At 52.9% G+C, this 17,718-nt stretch overlaps 1 protein-coding gene across 2 annotated transcripts; it reads right to left on the reverse strand.

The window, feature by feature from the left end:
• Nucleotides 1-3,264: 3,264 nt before the first annotated feature.
• P4HB (prolyl 4-hydroxylase subunit beta) lies at nt 3,265-14,951 on the reverse strand. 2 transcript variants are annotated; one of them, XM_054083559.1, is made up of 11 exons: nt 14,749-14,951; nt 13,505-13,711; nt 12,644-12,777; nt 12,288-12,425; nt 8,541-8,645; nt 8,151-8,276; nt 7,527-7,727; nt 6,735-6,855; nt 5,775-5,956; nt 5,278-5,364; nt 3,265-3,774 (listed from the first exon to the last, which is right to left on the reverse strand). In XM_054083559.1, the coding sequence occupies exons 1-11, from the start codon at nt 14,900-14,902 to the stop codon at nt 3,766-3,768; spliced, it is 1,464 nt and encodes a 487-aa protein (XP_053939534.1). In that variant the 5' UTR covers nt 14,903-14,951; the 3' UTR covers nt 3,265-3,765. The 2 variants fall into 2 exon arrangements, with proteins under 2 accessions (XP_053939534.1, XP_009557290.1); XM_009558995.2 differs by having other exon boundaries at nt 3,265-4,319.
• Nucleotides 14,952-17,718: the final 2,767 nt, after the last annotated feature.

Raw genomic sequence — 17,718 nt, forward strand, 5'->3', positions numbered from 1 at the left:
TGGAGTTGCTCAGTGCTCAGCCCTAGGCTCGCTGGCCTCAAACCACTGCTGTCTCCTCTTCTGCCTCCCAGGTCCCTTCTTGCTACAGAGCTATGATGGTGCCTGCACCACTGAGCTCCCTCTGTTCCCGTGTCCTCTCACCAGCAGGGACGTGCAGCTGCTGGGCTCTCCCTATGCTCCCATTCCAGGTGTAGGAGGTGGTCCTGGGAGCACACACGGTTCCCCAGCAGGCCCTTGGCCCAAGACTGAGAGTTCTCCAAGGCCATCACATTATATAGGCTCCCGGGGCTATTTTGAGGACATGCAGCTCATGCTATTTGCCATGACACTTTGTAATCGAGCCACCCGGGCCTGCAGCCTCCCACTTTTGGGCAGAAGTTGGTGTCTCATCTTACCACCCACCTGTTGATGTGCCCATCCAAGGGTCAAATCTACTCTTGCTTTTGCCTGGAGAGCCCTTCAGAGGAGCCCAAGGGCCTGGAAACAGAACTTCCCAGCAGCAAGCCCTCACACACACACACACGTGCCAGGAAAAAGACACAAGCACGATCGCCAAGGGAGAAGAATCAGCCGCTCCTGCACCCACTGGCCCGCACTGCGCAGGCATGTCAGAGCTGCGGTGCCAAATGCATTCGGAGCTAAGTCACTCTCCTGTAGTTGCATCAGATCACTAGAAAGGAGCGGGATGAGCTGTGCTGCCCAGCACGACTGTGAGGCAACCCACAGCTCAGTACCCCGCCAGCTTGCAGGATAATATCAGTACCCTTACAGAAGCATAGAATAGTTTGAGTTGGAAAGGACCTTAAAGCCCATCCAGTTCCATCCCCTTCCATGGGCAGGGACAGCTCCCACTGGATCAGGGACTCCAAGCCCCATCCAACCTGGCCTTGAACACCTCCAGGGATGGGGCAGCCACCACTGCTCTGGGCATCTGGGACACTGCCTCACCACCCACACAGGAAACCATTTCTTCCTGATTGCTCATCTCAATCTCCCCTCTTTCAGCTTTAAACTGTTTCTCCTTGTCCTGATCCCACGCTCCATGATCAAGAGCCCCTCCCCTGCTTTCCTGGAGCCCCTTTCAGTACTGGAGGCTGCTCTAAAGTCTTCCCACAGCCTTATCTTCTCCAAGATGTAGAAGCCCAGAGATGCTGCTGTACTCCCGATGCAGGCACAGAAGCAGGAGCCTACAGTGCCGGTCTGTGGGGATCACTGTCCAACCTCAAGCTGAGAACGAGCTGCTGCCTAGGGTAGGCTTCGAAGAGCAGCCTCAGGAGAAGAGCTGAAGAACAGCACCACCACCAGACCGCTCCTGTGTGCATTTCTCTCCTGCTCTGGCTGTCCAAGGTGCAAAGCAGACGATTTGCCACAGAGGAATCCTTCAGGTCATCCAGGGATCCAAGCAACAGCTGCTCCTCCGTGCTTTTCCCCATGAGGTTTGATGATTTCAGGTACACGAGCACATTGTGCTCTGTTTTCTGCTGACAGGGATTGTCCAGGCAGGACAATGAACTCCCCTGCAATGTATCAGGAAAAAACCCAGCCCAGAATTAGGAGTCTCAGAGATTCCATCCTGTCCCTTCTGTCCCTCATCCTGAACTCCTGCCCACAGCAGGGCTGCTAGCAGGGTCAGCTACGCACCCGAGCACAGCCAGCTGCGCTAATTTGTTTTCTGGCAAAGGCATCAATCTCATCGCTGAGCACCTCGGCTCAGGGGCACGTCCGGCAGAACCCCGTGCAACAGGAGGCTGCGCGATCTGCTGTGGCAACAGGACGCTTTTAGCCCACTTTCTTGGAACAGCAATTACCCATGTGCACAAGACAACTCTGACTGGGTCATGGAATCATGGAACAGTTTGGGTTGGAAGGGACCTCAAAGCCCATCCAGTTCCACTCCCTGCCATAGGCAGGGACACCTCCCACTGGATCAGGTTGCTGAAGGCCCCATCTAACCTGGCCTGAACGCCCCCATGGATGGGGCAGCCATGACTGCTGTGGGCAACCTGGAGCAGAGCCTCACCACGCTCACAAGAACACATTTCTTCCTAAAATCTCATTTCAATCTCAGTTCAGCTTAAAACCATTCTGCCTTGTCCTGTTCCTGTAAGCAAGAACAGCCCTGGTGCATGAGCAGAGCTGCCCTTCTCTGAGCTGAGCACAACAGCTCTCAGACCATGAACAGGGAAGAGTTGCTGTGGAGCTCAACCTTGTCTAAACCCTAACTGCCTACACAAAATGGACCTTTCTGAGCTGAGTGCTCACCAGCATCTTCCAGCAGAACTTCTTACTGGCAATGCTCTCCTCCTCCCCACCCAAACCCCAAAGCAGCTACCACTGACCAGACCCAACACCAGCCATGAGCACCATCTGCTCTCGGGGTACAGGCATCACAGCCAGGCTACGCTGAGAACAATCCCCTGCCTGCCTTTGGACACACGAGGCCACAGCATCTGGAAGGAGGTACCTTCAGACTCTTCACACAGCCACGAGCAACACCCACCAACCACCCCCAAACACTGACAGAGCAGGCAGCAGCAAACACCATTTTCAGATCCCACGGTCAGCCATCGTCTGCGTGGCCCCAGCAGAGATGCTGAAGGTTTGCATGCAGCAGGCCTCAGCAGGGGCTATGTTCCCAGAGGCACTGCAGGAGGCCAGAACTGGCACTACAAACAAGCATTGTGCAGCGCTTGTTTCATTGCCCCAGTACACCCACACACAGGGACAGGCACCAGCAGCCTCCAGCACTGCCCTCCAGCTTTACTGTGCCCTCCCATGTGACATTTATAGCATATTTTCTAACAAAAATATTTTCAGCAGTAAGTGACTGGTTTGGAAATAGCAGCATAGCTCAGTGGATCATGTGAGCCTGACTATTGGAGCCACAGGCAGCCCCGGGCTTCCCTGCAGACAAATTCCTTGGTTAACAGCTCACTAGCAGAGGTCCACTCATCTCAGGCCAGCTAGCAAGCGAAACTGATCATGCTCAGTGTGCCCAAGCCAATGTCCGCTCTCTGCTAACAGAGGGTGTCTGCCTGCACAAGCTGGTATGATCTGGCCACATCATCATCATCTTTAAATTCTTATGCTGGATTATGCAGCATGAATTCCTTCAGGTTAAGGCACCAGAAGCCACCTGCAAGAATGGGAATGTCCAAAAAGTGTGGTTTCTCTCAAAAATATGGCATTTGGTGGAAGTTTGAGCAGTCTGAAAACTCAGGTCAAAAAGGTTCATTCAATGTTCCAATAAAGACAGAGACAGGATAGTATTAAAATCTCAACTTTATTTGGCCAACAAATTCAGTTCCTGTGTTATTGTAGCGGAATGCTAAGAACCAGCCCACCGCAGCTCAGGTCTTTGCGGTGATTCCCTGTCTGAGTTCAACCCCAAACCCAGTAATTGTGAGTCAGATCTGTTTTATCAGGCCTGTCCACACCACCCACCTGCCTGGTCAAACCATTTGAAATAAGGGATCACAAATGAGCCTTGCAGTTGATCAAGAGAATGGCAGAGCAGACAGGTCTTGTCTCAGCTTGCGAGCCCAGCAATCACCTCCACCCTCAGAGCCCGCCACAGCCAGTGCACACAGTATTCCATCCTTTCAGGTGTTGGGAATAGTCATCTCCAAGTGTCTTAAAGCAGAGGGGGAAGGAAACATCTAGCCAGCGCAAAGAGAAGTACCTTCATATGCAGCTTTCACCAGCACACCGCCTCTTCCCCTGCACGGGCTGCAGACCAATGCCAGGGAAGAACAGCCAAGACCATTAAGGACCCTGTCAGATGCAGAAATCAACTACAGCTTCAGACTTAAAAGCAAAAAAAAAAAAAAAAAAAAAGAAAAAAAAAAGAATCTTTCTTGGAAAACATTAGTGGCAAGGCTCCAGATTGTTGGGCCACTAAACTTGAGCTACCGCTTCACAACCTGCTTCTACCCAGAAAAACAGAATACTTCAGAGAAAAGCTGTGTACAAAAAAAGTACATTGCAATAAAAAAAAAGAGCCCAGCTGGCCGCGCTGGCTGCCTGGTGACAGATCCCTTCTCAACAATGAACAGAAAGAAAAGAGTCAAGTGTACAGACAAGTGAGGGTAAAGTGTTACTTTAAAAGCCAATCCCTGGGTTTCCAGTCATTCACCTTCTGCTTTAAATCTTAATGCGTTTCTGACTCACTGGGCTGCACAACAGCAGCAGCTAATTTAGTGTCTGATTTTTTTGGCGATGTAGACTCTTTACAATTCATCCTTTTGGATTTTCTGATCATCATCATCATCCCCTTCCTCAAGGTCCGTTTCCTCATCCACCTCCAGGCCATCCAGATCCTGTGTGGGTTACAAATGCAGCTGCTGGTGCCTAGCAGGCGCCATATCCGCAGCCGGGCACAGAACAGCACCTCTCATTCACTGTGCTCTGTGCCACACTAGCAAAACATCCAGGCACTTCAACCAAGAGCTCCAAACTGGGGACACTGAGGATTAGAAACCCCTGGGAACTGGGACCAGCACCTGTAACACCCTCCACCCCAACCACTGAGGAGCTTCCACCCAGATACACTGCACATGTGATATTCATCACCCTGCTCCAGTTCCACACATTGAGCAGTTCTCAATGAAGAACAAGTCCTGCAAATACTCCAGCAGTTTCCACAATGACCAGAGTAGGCTTCAGGAAGTTCAGAGTTCCAGTACCCACACTTTCCCTACATTTGACTTTATACCTCCCAAGAACGTTTATTTAATGATAGAATCATGGAATGGTTTGGGTTAGAAGGGACCTTAAAGCCCACCCAGTTCTCCCCACCCAGCCATGGGCAGGTACACCCCTCACTGGATCAGGGTCTCCAAGCCCCATCCCACTTGGCCTTGAACACCCCCAGGGATGGGGCAGCCACAACTGCTCTGGGCAACCTGGGCCAGGGCCTCCCCACCCTCACAGGAAAGCAATTCTTCCCAAGATCTCATCTCAATCTCTCCTCTGTCAGCTTAAAACCATTCCCCCTCATCCTGCCGCTGCACTCCCTGATAAAAGAGTGCCTCAAGATAACTTCACACCCAACTGAAGGGTTCTCAATAAAAGGGGTCTGCTACAGGACAACAGTGGCCAGACTGCACCTGAGCAGACCACATTTTATGACGTTGGCACTTTTCTTCACCAACAATATCCCTTCCTGCCACAAAGCCACCCAGGATCTTATTTTGGACTGAGGGTTCAGGCACAGCACCAGACCCACCCAATGCTCCACACTCTGAAGGCACAGAGTACTGTATTAGCATTACTCACATCATCTGCTGCTGCCCCATCCTGCCCTCCACTCTCCAAGAACTTTTTGAAGCCTTCTAGCGTTCTCTCCCCATTGTAGTCAATCACCTGCATAGGAAAAAACATGGAGATAGTGGTTACAGGTACCCATGGAACCACACCCCTGGAGGAGAATTCTTTCTGAGCAAGAGTCAACATGCCAAGCAAAAGGGAATTTAAAAATTCACCTTCACCCATATGAGACGAAGGAAAACAGCTCAGCCACTAGACTTCAGAGATCACTGCGAGGAAAGAACAGCCTGCAGATGAGCACTCTCCTCTGCTATACTCCCTCCTTTCCCCATTCCCACTTCCCACCCTCAAACTCTTTCCTACAGCCCAGCCCCCCACAAAGGGTGTGTGATGTCCTGTAGACTGTGTTCCATCCCTACAGAATGGAGGCCCCTCCCAAAGGCCTTGTTCACAACAGAACTCAAGCAGGCAGCTAAGCTACCTCTTGATGGGCAGTGGCTTCTTACATTTCTGCCGGAGCCCGCAGGGAAGAACTTGAGTGTGGGGAAGCTGTGGATTTTCACTGCCTCGACTTCATTTGCTGTTGAATCCATCTTGGCAATAACAATGTTCTCATGGTCCTTGTAGGTCTCTCCAAGCTTGTCCCAGATTGGAGCCAGCTGCTTACAGTGACCGCACCAGGGGGCATCTGTGAATTGCAAACACACAGCTCACACCACAGCCCAATACAGCACCACCACTCCTCCTCAGCCCCAGACACAGTTCATGCACATCTTTTCAGCCAAAGCACTCTTCGTTGCTTCAATTCATGGAACCGTTTGGGTTAGAAAGGACCTTAAAGGCCACCCAATTCCAATTTCCTGCTGTGGGCAGGAACACCTCCTACTGGATCAGGCTGCTCCAAGCCCCATCCAACCTGGCCTTGAACACCTCCAAGGATAGGGCAGCCATGACTGCTCAGGGCAACCTGGGCCAGGGCCTCTCCACCCTCACAGCAAAACATTTCTCTTCAAGATCTCATCTAAATCTCCCCTCTTTCAGCTTAAAACCGTTCCCCCTTCTCCTGTCCGTGCACTGCCTGATCAAGAACCGCCCCCCAGCTTTCCTGTAGCCCCTTTCAGTACTGGAAGGCAGCTCTAAAATCTCCCAACAACCTTTTCTTCTCCAGGCTGAACAACCTCAGTTCTCTCAGCCTGTTCTCACAGAGGAGGTGCTCCAGCCCTCAGATCATCTTCGTGGCCTCCTCTGGACTCACACAGATCCATGTCCTCTGCCGAGTACTCCAGAACTGAACATGGTACTCCAGGTGAGGGCTCACAAGAGCAGAGTAGAAGGGCAGAATCCCCTCCCTCAGACCTGCTGGTTGCCTAATTCCAAGAGACACTTTTTCCCTAATCCAGGTCATGAAGTATTTTGGCACTCCTTTCATGCCAGTTACTGGGAATTGGCTCTTGAAAGGTACTTACAGAACTCTACAAAGACATTCTTAGTCTCATCAAAAGCAACTTCTTCAAAGTTCTTCCCAACCAGAACTTTGACAGGCTGCTTGTCCCAGTCATCAGGAATATCTTGACTCATCAAGTGGGGCTGGAATAAGAGGTGAAATCCAGAGATGTGACTTGCTACACAGCTGCTTGGAATGTATGTGCAATCACACGTCCCAGAAACATCAAGTTTAACTCCCCTTTCTCAGTGCCTCAACCATAGGCTGTGAGCAATCAGATGAGTCACTTGCTTCCTCTTCTGCTTACAGGAAGTCTCCTTCCCACCCTGAACAACTGGGAATCACTCACAGGTGCTCTTGTGCAGAGAGAACTGCAGGTGAGCCCTGTAGGAAGGTGTCAGTCTTGCTGACAGCAGCATTCCTGCAGGAGCAGGCTTGACTGAACAGGCACTACTGGAGCACATTGCACACTGCTACCTCAAGCAGATGAGAGCTGAAAGCTCTTTAAGCTGTGCCACACAAAGTTCACACCTTCCACAGGTTGCTGGGAAGAAGAACAACTGGATAAATAGCACAGAGAGCAGGAAGAGCAGGCTCCAGCCGCACCTAGATGCCAGCGCACAGCTTGCTCCCTACAGTCTGCACACCCCAGTGGTTTTACCTTTCATTTCTCAGCACAAAGCCCGCTAGATACTCTGTACATCAGTTGGAAGGATTTTCTTCAGATTACTTGCATAATATTTGACACAGCTCCTCACAGGGAGCATTTTTTTATGCCAGCAGGTTCACCACCAGCAGCATTTATCTGCATTACCTTGATCTTGCCCTCCAAGAACTTATTGCAGAACTCTTTGATCTTGTTTGCAGTGAGGTCATCCGATTCAGGTTTGTATTTGGTCATTTCTTCCTCCAGCGTGATCAGACGAACCGCTGGACACTCTTCTTTCTTTAAGCCAAAGAACTCCAGGATCCGCTGGTTGTCGCTGTGGTCGCTGTCTATGAAGATGAACAGGATCTTTGGAGGAAAAAGGCAAAGGCAGCATGGTGAAGGCAAGTACCACAGCTATCAACACCTCACACATGAGGAGCAGATGAACCAGCCCCTCTTCTGATCTAAGCCCTTCCAGAGGGCACCTGATCAGAACACAAGCACCAGAGCCACAACGGTTCATGTGGAACCAGAGCACCAGAGCCTGACACTCGTGTGATTAAGGCAGAGTCAGGTTTACATCCACAAGAAGGAAAGCTAGGACTTAATTGCTATTCCTTCAGCAGTGTGCAAGCCTGTAATTGACTCAGTTGCCTTTTATCCAGCGACAGGCAGAGAGTGAGCACTAGCTTTAAGCCCTCCTCCACAGACATTAAGGGAATATAGACAGAGCTACACCTCCCTGTGGGAGGTGGTCACTTAATGCATGATCTGAGAAACCCATCTCACCTTCCCTTTGAAGTCTCCAGCTGCGCTCTTGAAGTTGTCCAGTTTCTCTTGGTAGTCAGACACACTTTTTGGTAGGAACAGCAGAATATGAGTCTTTATCTCTCCTCCGAAGATTTTGGGAGCAGTCTGAGGAGCAGAAAATAAACGTTATTTTTGGCAGAGAGGTAAATCAGAGTAAAGACCAGCTTGGTGCTGGCTGGAGCCTCCAACACTATAGCTTTGAACAGTAAACTTATGACTCCTTCCCCTTGTGTTCTTCGCATTCCTCCATACAGAACCCCAACCGGCGTCAGCTCTAAGATACAACACAACCATACCCCTGTGGGTTTTAGCTGTTATGTTCCCACAGCAGCTGTGGCAAGAGGTCTCACCAAGCATCTGAAGACCTACCTGTTCAGTGAACTCTATCACCAGAGGCAGCGCATTGGACTTGATGAAGTTTAGTAAATTATCCTTTTTGAGGTCCCCTTCAAAGTTGTTGCGGCCTTCGTCAAACTGAAAAAGCAGACATTCTGCATTAAAACAGGTCATTACCCCATACGGTCTTTTTCAAGAAATGAGACTCATCCACACCAGTCGCTGTCCCAATGATCTGAGCTGCATTTGTTCAGAGCAGACTGTCTCTCAAGATCTCCACACACTCACATAAAACCTGGATCAAGGTGTTCATGTTCCCAGCAAGCAAAGCCTTAAACCAACCCCAACAGCAAAAAGTGGGCAGCAAGAAACCATTTGTTAAAGAGGTCCCCACGAAGGACTCTGAGGGCCTGAGGCAGAGCGGCAAGAAGCCCCTGTGCAGGGGAAGCTCCGCAGGAACAAGCCATGGAGCAGGCACACACACCTCACCCAGATAGCACTGGGAGAGCAAAGCCCGCTGGGTTTTTGCCACAGCATGGCACCAATACAGAAGCAGAAGGCAACACTCACAGGCTGAAGGACCTCACCCTCCTTTCAGAGCAGAGCGCTTCCACAGCACCCAGCCCTCCAGGGCTCCTCTGACACACCCAAGACTGCCAGGAACTGCTTTCAACTCCAGAGGTGCCCAAGGTGACCATGCTTATGGAGAACAGCCTGAACTGCTCTCATTGCCCCTCCTGGGTCACGGGACAGCAAGATGGTGACCAGAGGGGTAGATGCCCTCACACAGTAGAGGAGTATAAGGTTCTCAAACACCTGAGCAACCTGAACATATATAAGTCCATGGGACCTGATGAAATGCATCTCAGAGTCCTGAGGGAATTGGCAGATGTGGTTGCTAAGACACTCTCCATGATATTTGAAAAGTCATGGCAATCGGGACAAGATCCAGGTGACTGGAAGAAGGGTAACGTGCCCATTTTTAAAAAGGGTAGAAAAGACTACCCTGAGAACTACCGACTTGTCAACCTCAGCTCTGTGCCTGGGAATATCATGGAACAGATCTTCCTAGAAGCTCTGCTAAAGCACATGGAGGACACAGAGGTGATTAATGGCAGCCAGCATGGCTTCACCAGGGGCAAGTCCTGTATGATCAACTTGGTGGCTTTCTATGATGGGGTAACCGCAGCAGTGGACACAGGTAAACCAACAGATGTGATCTATCTAGACTTCTGTAAAGCCTTTGACACAGTCCCACACAACACTCTTTTCTCTAAATTGGAGAGATATGGATTTGATGGGTGGACAGGTAAGGTGGATAAGAAACTGGTTGGATGGTCTTATTTAGAGAGTAGTGGTCAATGGCTCAAAGTCCAGATGGAGATCTGTGACAAGTAGTGTTCCTCAGGGGTCCGTACTGGGATTGGTGCTGTTCAATATCTTTATCAATTATACTGACAGCGAGATTGAGTGTACCCTCAGCAAGTTTGCAGATGACACCAAGCTGAGTGGTGTATTTGCCACACCAGAAGGACAGGATGTCATCCAGAGGGACGTAGACAGGCTGGAGAAGTCGGTCTGTGAGAACCTCATGAGATTCAACAAGGCCAAGCGTAAGGTCCTACACCTGGGTCAGGGCAATTCCCATTTTCAGTACACGATGGCAGATGATGTGATTGAGAGCAGCCCTGCAGAGAAGGACTTGAGGGTGCTGGTTGACAAGAAGCTTAACATGAGCCGGCAATGTGCACTTGCAGCCGAGAAGGCCAACCATATATTCTGGGCTGCATCAAAAGAACCATGGCCAGGAGGTCAAGGGAAGTGATTCAGCCCCTCTATTCCTCTCTTGTGAGAGCTCCTCTGGAATACTGTGTCCAGTTCTGGAATCCTCAACATAAGAAGCATATGGAGCTGTTGGAGTGGGTCCAGAGGAGGACTACTGGAAGGCTGGAGCACCTTCCCTACGAGGACGGGCCTGTTCAGCATGGAGAAGAGAAGGCTCAGAGGAGATCTTATAGCGACCTTCCAGCACCTGAAGGGGGCCTAGAGGAAAGCCAGAGAGGGGCTATTCATAAAGGCTTGTCGGGGTAGGACCAGGGGAAATGGGTGTAAACTGGAGAGGGGCAGATTTAGACCAGACATTAGAAAGAATTTCTTCACCATGAGAGCAGTGAGACACTGGAACAGGCTGCCCAGGGAGGTTGTGGATGCCCCATCCCTGGAGGTGTTCAAGGCCAGGTTGGATGGGGCCCTGGGCAGCTTGATTTAGTGGGATGTCCCTGCCCATGGCAGGGGGTGTTGGAACTAGATGATCTTTAAGGTCCCTTTCAACCCTAATGATACTATGATACTATGAAAATTCTTGCACTGCTTACACTGGTCCTGCCATTGCCCCAGTTCCTCCAGAGCAGAGGAAACCATAACAGAGCCCACAGGGCTCATGATTTTAGATGATAGCACATCAGATCCAGGCAACACAAGTCCATTCTATGGAGCTAAACATGAGAAAACATACGGGTGACTAACCAACACCCTGGCATAACAACCCTAGCTGTAAACCCAGGCCCCTCAATGCAGCCTCATGTGCTGCCCTGCTCAGTGCTGGGACTCCCCACACAGAGCCAGTTGTAGAGGAGTATTTTTTCTTGGACTTCAGTGTTTACAAATGACATGAACACAAGATGAGACACCTCTGCAGCTCTTTCAGTCTAGCATCAGCTGAAAATAGAGCATAAAGATCACAAAGCTACGCATGCAAGAAAGCCAAGACACAGGGGGGTAGGTCAGTCAAGCACAAAACACTGCTCCTTTCACTCACTCAGCTTTTCTAGTTGCAAAATCCCAGCATATGAATGAAATATGAAGTCATTCAGCTTCTTCCCCCAGAAGGTCAAAATGGCCATACTATGACTGTGCCTGGATCACAGATTTTATCAGCCTGAAACCCAGGCAGCTCTGTTCTGTGCCACAGCACCCATGCCTGCAGCACCACCACATCCAGGGATCTCTGCTGGTCTTCCCAGACCAGGAATCTCATCTCAGCAACTCAGATTTTAGTAGTAAGTGGCATCATTATTTCTGATCCTGCACGTGGCCACGATCCCTCTGCACATAACCAAACTGCCTCAGCCCAGTCAGCTGGAACCGCAAATCCCCTTAGGAACTTCGTTGGGATCACTCTGCTCCAGAGCGCATAGCAGTGAGAGAGAACTCTGGGACATAGCCATGGACTGACTGCAGAGGCCAACGCTGAAGGTGTCTAAAGTGGTGTTGCTAAGCCACGATCAAACACTGAGCACTACAGCAGGTATCAAGAGTTTGGCTACCACTCTACTTAAGCCCTTGGAAGGTCGGGAAGGGACAGGAAAGCCTCACTCATTAGAACCACAGATACATTAGGTTGCGCTGACTGTTACTACTGCCCTGCACCAAATATCTGAGAAAGAGGTAAATGAGTGAAGCAACAATTCAAACCCAGAGCCCAGCAGCTTTGGGAGGGCAGCACTGGGCCAGGAGACCAATGAGACTGCCAGCAGCAAGTTCCTGCACTGCAGCTGCGCCCTGCAAAGGGACCCAGGCTTCTGCCACCCTGCAAAGGGGATGTAAGCTCCTCTCTGATCCCCACTGAGCCCTAAGGCCTGGGAACAGAGAGACAGCACAGGACCACCTTCTCTGCTGCTTCATTCTCAGCTGTCCTCGTTTGAATCTGACTAATTCAAGAAGAGGTAAGGAAAGGCAGGAGACTTGAGCATGGTGCTTGTGCTTTGCATGAACCAGTACCTTCTTGAAGAGGACCACACCATCCTGGCTAAGCTGGTATTTGGAGAAGAGATCAGCACTGGAGGAAATCCCAAAAGGAATGTCATCCACAGCTTCTGCTGCTGACAAGAATTCCTTGGCAGCTTCTGATGTCAAATCCTGAAGAATAAAGAAAGGCATCTCACATGGGGCACAGCAAACTAAAGCACAAACATCCCAGGGCTTGGCTGCCAGAGAACCAGAAGATCAAGTACAGCACGATGCAAGGGTTTCACAATGCAGAGAGACTTCCCTGGCTGCCAGGTGTCCGCGGGGCAGGAGACAGGAAAGGCCCTTGACACATACAAGGGCTTCCAAAATGGAAACACAAACCCTACCTTAAAGAACCCAATCACAGCCACTTCATTGGAGTCCACCAATGACTCTGCTGCAGCAGCATCTTCCAAGGTGGCTGCAGCTGGACCAGTGCGCTTCTTCAGCCAGTTGACAATGTCATCTGCCTCTCTGCCAGCTACACCAGAATGATAAGAACAACCATTTACATTTCCCCCAGCTAAATTTCAGAACAAGCCCTCAGCTTTGAGACAGGCAGCTCAGCAGCCAGCCTGGAGGTCAGGAAGAATAAAGATACCATTTACGCAACTCTCTCCTTTTCACTCCTAGTGTAATTAAGCTAATCCATAATTGTTACGTCATGGTACAAGGGGCTCCCCAGAATCAGCTCATCTCTTGCTTCTAGGCCAAGCAGGTTTTTAAACTTTGACCAGCAACACAGCCCTTGTCCATGACATTAACATTTTCTGTGCTAATACGCCACCTTTTCATCTGTAAACCAACACCAGCACGCCATCCTCAGCACCCAGCATGACAGGGCTTAGCATGGCTGATTTCTGCTTGCCCTGGTCCTCCTCCCCTCTGCCTTACACCTCCCATTCACCCCTTTACCCAGCTGCCCAGGCATTTTTTATCTTTGGGTGCTGCACAGATCAAGTCAAGTCTTGCTGAGTGCCAGGTCACACTTGGACTGCTTTGCTTTCCTACGCAAAAACAACCCTATCTGCTTTAGCTCACATTAGGGATCTCCCTGACTTCAGGTGAGGAAGCCTGTTGAAGGCAGACTCATTCCTCAGTGCCAGCCTGGAGCACATGTGCTCAGCGTCACCATGGCCGTGGACCTTGTCCTGGCTGCCCTGCGGGAGCCGGGCAAGGGCCTGCCGCCACGTTGCTGCTCCACTCACCTGTGTACTCCTTGGGAGAGGCCTTGTCACCATTCCTGAAGAACTTGATGGTGGGGTAGCCACGCACACCAAACTGCTGTGCCAGCTCTGATTCCTCTGTAGCGTCCACCTTAGCCAGACGGATCTCTGAGCCTTCTTCCTTAAGCTTCGCCGCTGCCTTCACATACTCGGGCGCCAGCGCTTTGCAGTGCCCACACCATGGGGCGTCTGTGGGAGAGGGCGTCAGTGGGGCTTTCAGCACCCGCTCCCACAGAGCCCCCCAATCCTGCTCCAGGGCAGAGCCACCTTCTCCCACTGCCAGTGCTGTGGTGACCCTGCACAGCCCCTCTTTTCCCTTCTGCTGCCAGACACAGCCCCGCACAGCCCCCTCCTCCCACTCCCCAGGGCCATGGCAGCCCGACAGACCTCATCACATCCCACTCCCCGGGCCCACAACAACCCCACAAAGCATTCCCCAACTCTGTTTCCTGTCAGCCTCGCAGAGCCCTGTCCTCCTGCTCCCGGGCATGCCTCCACAGGGCCCTCTCCTCCCATTCCCCAGGGCCACGGTGGCCCCAACAGGACCTCCCCCCGCTTTCCCTTCTGCCCCCGGGCACAGCCCCGCAGGGATCTCTCCCCCCACTCTGGGGCCACGACTGCTCCACGCAGCCCCCTCCTCCTGTTCCAGGGGCCACGGGGGCCCACGCAGGGATCCCCCTTTTTCCTCCCACAGGGTCCACTCCTCTCGTTCCCTGGGGCCACAGCGGCGCCACAGAGGCCACCCCCTTTCCCTCCTGCTCCCAGGCACGTCCCCACAGGGCCCCCTCCTCCTGTTCCCCGGGGCCACGGCGGCCCTACAGAGACGCCCTCCTCCCGCTTTCCAGGCACAACTCCCTCTCTCCTGCTTCAGGGGCCACGGTGACCCCCACAGGGCCCTCCCTTTTCCCTTCCACAGTAGCCCTCTCAAGGCCCCCTCCTCTCGTTCCCCGGGTCCACGACGGCCCCACAGAGACTCCTCCTCCCGTTCTAAAGCACAGCACGGTATAACCCACTTCTTCCTGCTCCAGGGGCCACAGCGGCCCACACAGACTCCCCTCTGCTCTCCCACAGGGACCCCTTTCCCTCTTGCTCCCGGGCACGACGCGCAGAGCCACCTCCTCCCGTTTCCCGGCGGCTCCACACAAAACCCAGCTCCCAGCTTCGCTCCCCTCGCAGGGCCCCGCTCTCCCTTCATCTCCCGGTCCCGGCCCCGCAGCTGCGCTCACAGAACTCGACGAGCAGATATCGGTGCGCCGCCAGCGCCTGCTCGAAGGAGGCGGCCCGCAGCACCAGGACGCCGTCCTCCTCCTCCAGCTCGGCAGCGGCGAGGAGCGGCAGGAGGAGGCCGAACAGCGCGGCAGCAGCACGGAGCCCCGCCATGGCGCTGATGGCGGCGAGACGGGACCAGACAGGACAGACGTGCGGCCACGGCACCGCCTCCGCTTATAAACCCGCCCCGGTCACCGCCTCTTCCCATTGGAAGCGCTGCGCCGCGCCGCCGCTCCCCATTGGCTGAGAGCACCGCCCGCCGCGCAGCTCCACTTCCATTGGCCTGCAGGGGGAGATGCGCGCTCCGCCCCCTGGCGATGATTGGCTGTCGGCCTGGCTCCCCCCTCCCCGGGCGCCCATTGGTCCGTTCCTCCGCTGCGCGCCTCGCGATTGGCTGGCGCCTCCGCCTCGCGCCACCGCCTGCCCTCGAACGTGGCACTCGGGCGGGTCCCGCGCATGCGCGCGGCCAGGCGCGCGTGGTGCTTTCTGACTGGGCTGCGGCCACCGCCCTCAGGCACGGCCGGAAGTAGGGGATGTTTCCGGTGAGGGGAGGCGGAAGATAAGGGGGTGGCACGTGGGGCCGTAGCGGTGGTCCCTGTGTGTCCCCACCACGCTCCTGGCTTACCCAGGCCCCGGTGGAAGGCGGCAGTGCCGAGCCCTGTGCGTCTCCCTGCCATGCCCCTGCCTCACCTAGGCCCCTGCAGCCCTGATCTGCTTGGCTGCAGACCCCGAGGCGGTCGGTCGGGAACGGGCTGTTCGGGCCCCGCTCGTGGCGCTCGGTACGAGAGGTCCTGCATCCGCCAGGCTCAGTAGGAGATGGTGGCAAAGGCGCAGAGCGTGGGGCCTGCAGCAGCTCCACCGGGGGACCCGTGAGGAGTGAGCCTGGAGACCACAGTGGGGAGCATCCCGTTGCAGCGTTGCTGCAGCATCTCCTGGTGCAGCACAGGGAGCGTCTGTCCTCGCCTGGCTGTTCCTAGAGCGTGGTGGAGGAAGGAGAGCCCTGAGCGGAGAGAGCAGGCATCCCTCTGCCATGTGTGTGCTGTGGTTATACTGAAAATGCTGGAAAATAAAATTCTTAGTCTAAGACTCAGTTTGGAGTTGTAGAAAGCGAGCAGTGTTTATTAAAGCCAGGCAACAGGGAGGGATCTCCATCAGTTGTGTGCACTGAGACAAGCTGGGTGCAGAATGTATTTCCCCCTTACATGCATGTATATAAATTTCCCCAGAAATCTTATGCCTGTTCTATTACTTTCCAAGGTTATTGTGAAACTTAGGAACAGTCAAAACTTGCTAATTTGGAGCTGGCTCCAGCCCTGTCTGACCTTGCCTTTGAGATAAGGAAAAAACTCCAAACAGAGGCAATTACAGAAGAGACATCTGTTCAGCACATATTATACTTCACACAAGACATTAGGGCTTTCAAAGAATGAACAGTGTCTAGAGAAAAACATTTTAAAGAAAACATGCTCTCAGAGAAACATTGTGTCTAACTTCCAAAGTACACAATTACTGAGATGAAACTTAATTCTGCTTTAGCTTAAATCAATATATCCCACTTTTTTTAAGAGTAACTACTTCTATCACCAGTGCCAGGAGACACCAGCTGCCTGCTGAGAAGGGCTGGAGCAGGGAGAGGCTCCTGACAGGCTCCAGCTACACCGTGGAGTTTGCAAGCGGAGTGGCTGCTCTGTGGTGCCCCAGCCGCTTTCTGTGAGGGCTGTTCTGTGTCCAGGAGCTTGAGTCTGGCAGTTCCTGCTGAAAGACCCCTGCTAGACACAGGGGCAGAGGCCAGCATGGCCAACGGCTGCGGGGAGGTAGCAGCTCTTCTTGTGGAGGGTAGGGAGGCTCTGCAAAGGGATCTGAACAGGCTGAACCGCTGGGCTGAGGCCAATGGCATGAGGTTCAACAAGGCCAAATGCCGGATCCTGCACTTGGGGCACAACAACCCTATGCAGCGCTACAGACTGGGGGAAGAGGGGCTGGAGACCTGCACGGAGGAGAAGGACCTGGGGGTAATGGTTGACAGTGACTGAACATGAGCCAGCAGTGTGCCCAGGGGGCCAAGAAGGCCAACGGCATCTTGGCTTGGATCAGAAATGGGGTCACCAGCAGGTCCAGGGAGGGGATTCTCCCTCTGTACTCAGCACTGGTGAGACCACACCTTGAATACTGTGTTCAGTTCTGGACCCCTCACCACAAGAAGGATGTTGAGGCTCTGGAGAAGAGCAACAAAGCTGGTGAGGGGCTGGAGAACAAGTCTGACGAGGAGCGACTGAGAGAGCTGGGGTTGTTTAGCCTGGAGAAGAGGAGGCTGAGGGGAGACCTTATTGCTCTCTACAACTACCTGAAAGGAGGCTGTGGAGAGGAGGGAGCTGGGCTCTGCTCCCAAGTGACAGGGGACAGGACAAGGGGGAATGGCCTGAAGCTCCACCAGGGGAGGTTCAGGCTGGATATCAGAAAAAAATTCTTCACAGAAAGAGTCATTGGGCACTGGAACAGCTGCCCAGGGAGGGGGTCGAGTCGCCTTCCCTGGAGGTGTTTAAGGAACGGGTGGATGAAGTGCTTAGGGACATGGTTTAAGGGATTGTTAGGAATGGTTGGACTCGATGATCCAGTGTGTCCTTTCCAACCTGGTGATTCTATGATTCTGCCAGCAGGTTTCCAGGGTTCGCACTGGTCTTGCCATGTCTGAACGTGGCAGCAGAGCCAGGAGTGCTGGTGGGGCCCTAGAGCCTCTGCTCAGCAGCTCCGGTGAGTCCAGGAATGCTCATGGCTCACGGCTGTTAGCAGCTCTTGTTCTCAGTGCTGGACAGGATCCACCACTGCTGACTGCTGCATCCTTGGGCCTCCTCTCTGGTTCCCCAGGAACAGGACAGTTTTCTTCTTCAAATCCCTGTAAACATCTCTACATAGTGGCATCTGCCAAA

Source organism: Cuculus canorus, chromosome 18 (genome assembly GCF_017976375.1).
Source record: "Cuculus canorus isolate bCucCan1 chromosome 18, bCucCan1.pri, whole genome shotgun sequence".
Classification (NCBI taxonomy): domain Eukaryota; kingdom Metazoa; phylum Chordata; class Aves; order Cuculiformes; family Cuculidae; genus Cuculus; species Cuculus canorus.

What these genes read in the sequence shown, in the direction of transcription:
- P4HB (XM_009558995.2), bottom strand. Translation starts at nt 14,902, where the DNA reads ATGGCGGGGCTCCGTGCTGCTGCCGCGCTGTTCGGCCTCCTCCTGCCG. An exon ending in CTCTCCCAAGGAGTACACAG is followed by an intron (nt 12,778 to 13,504) that starts GTGAGTGGAGCA and finishes ATTCTGGTGTAG; the next exon opens with CTGGCAGAGAGGCAGATGAC. An exon ending in ATGGGGCAGCAGCAGATGAT is followed by an intron (nt 4,320 to 5,277) that starts GTGAGTAATGCT and finishes TAACCCACACAG; the next exon opens with GATCTGGATGGCCTGGAGGT.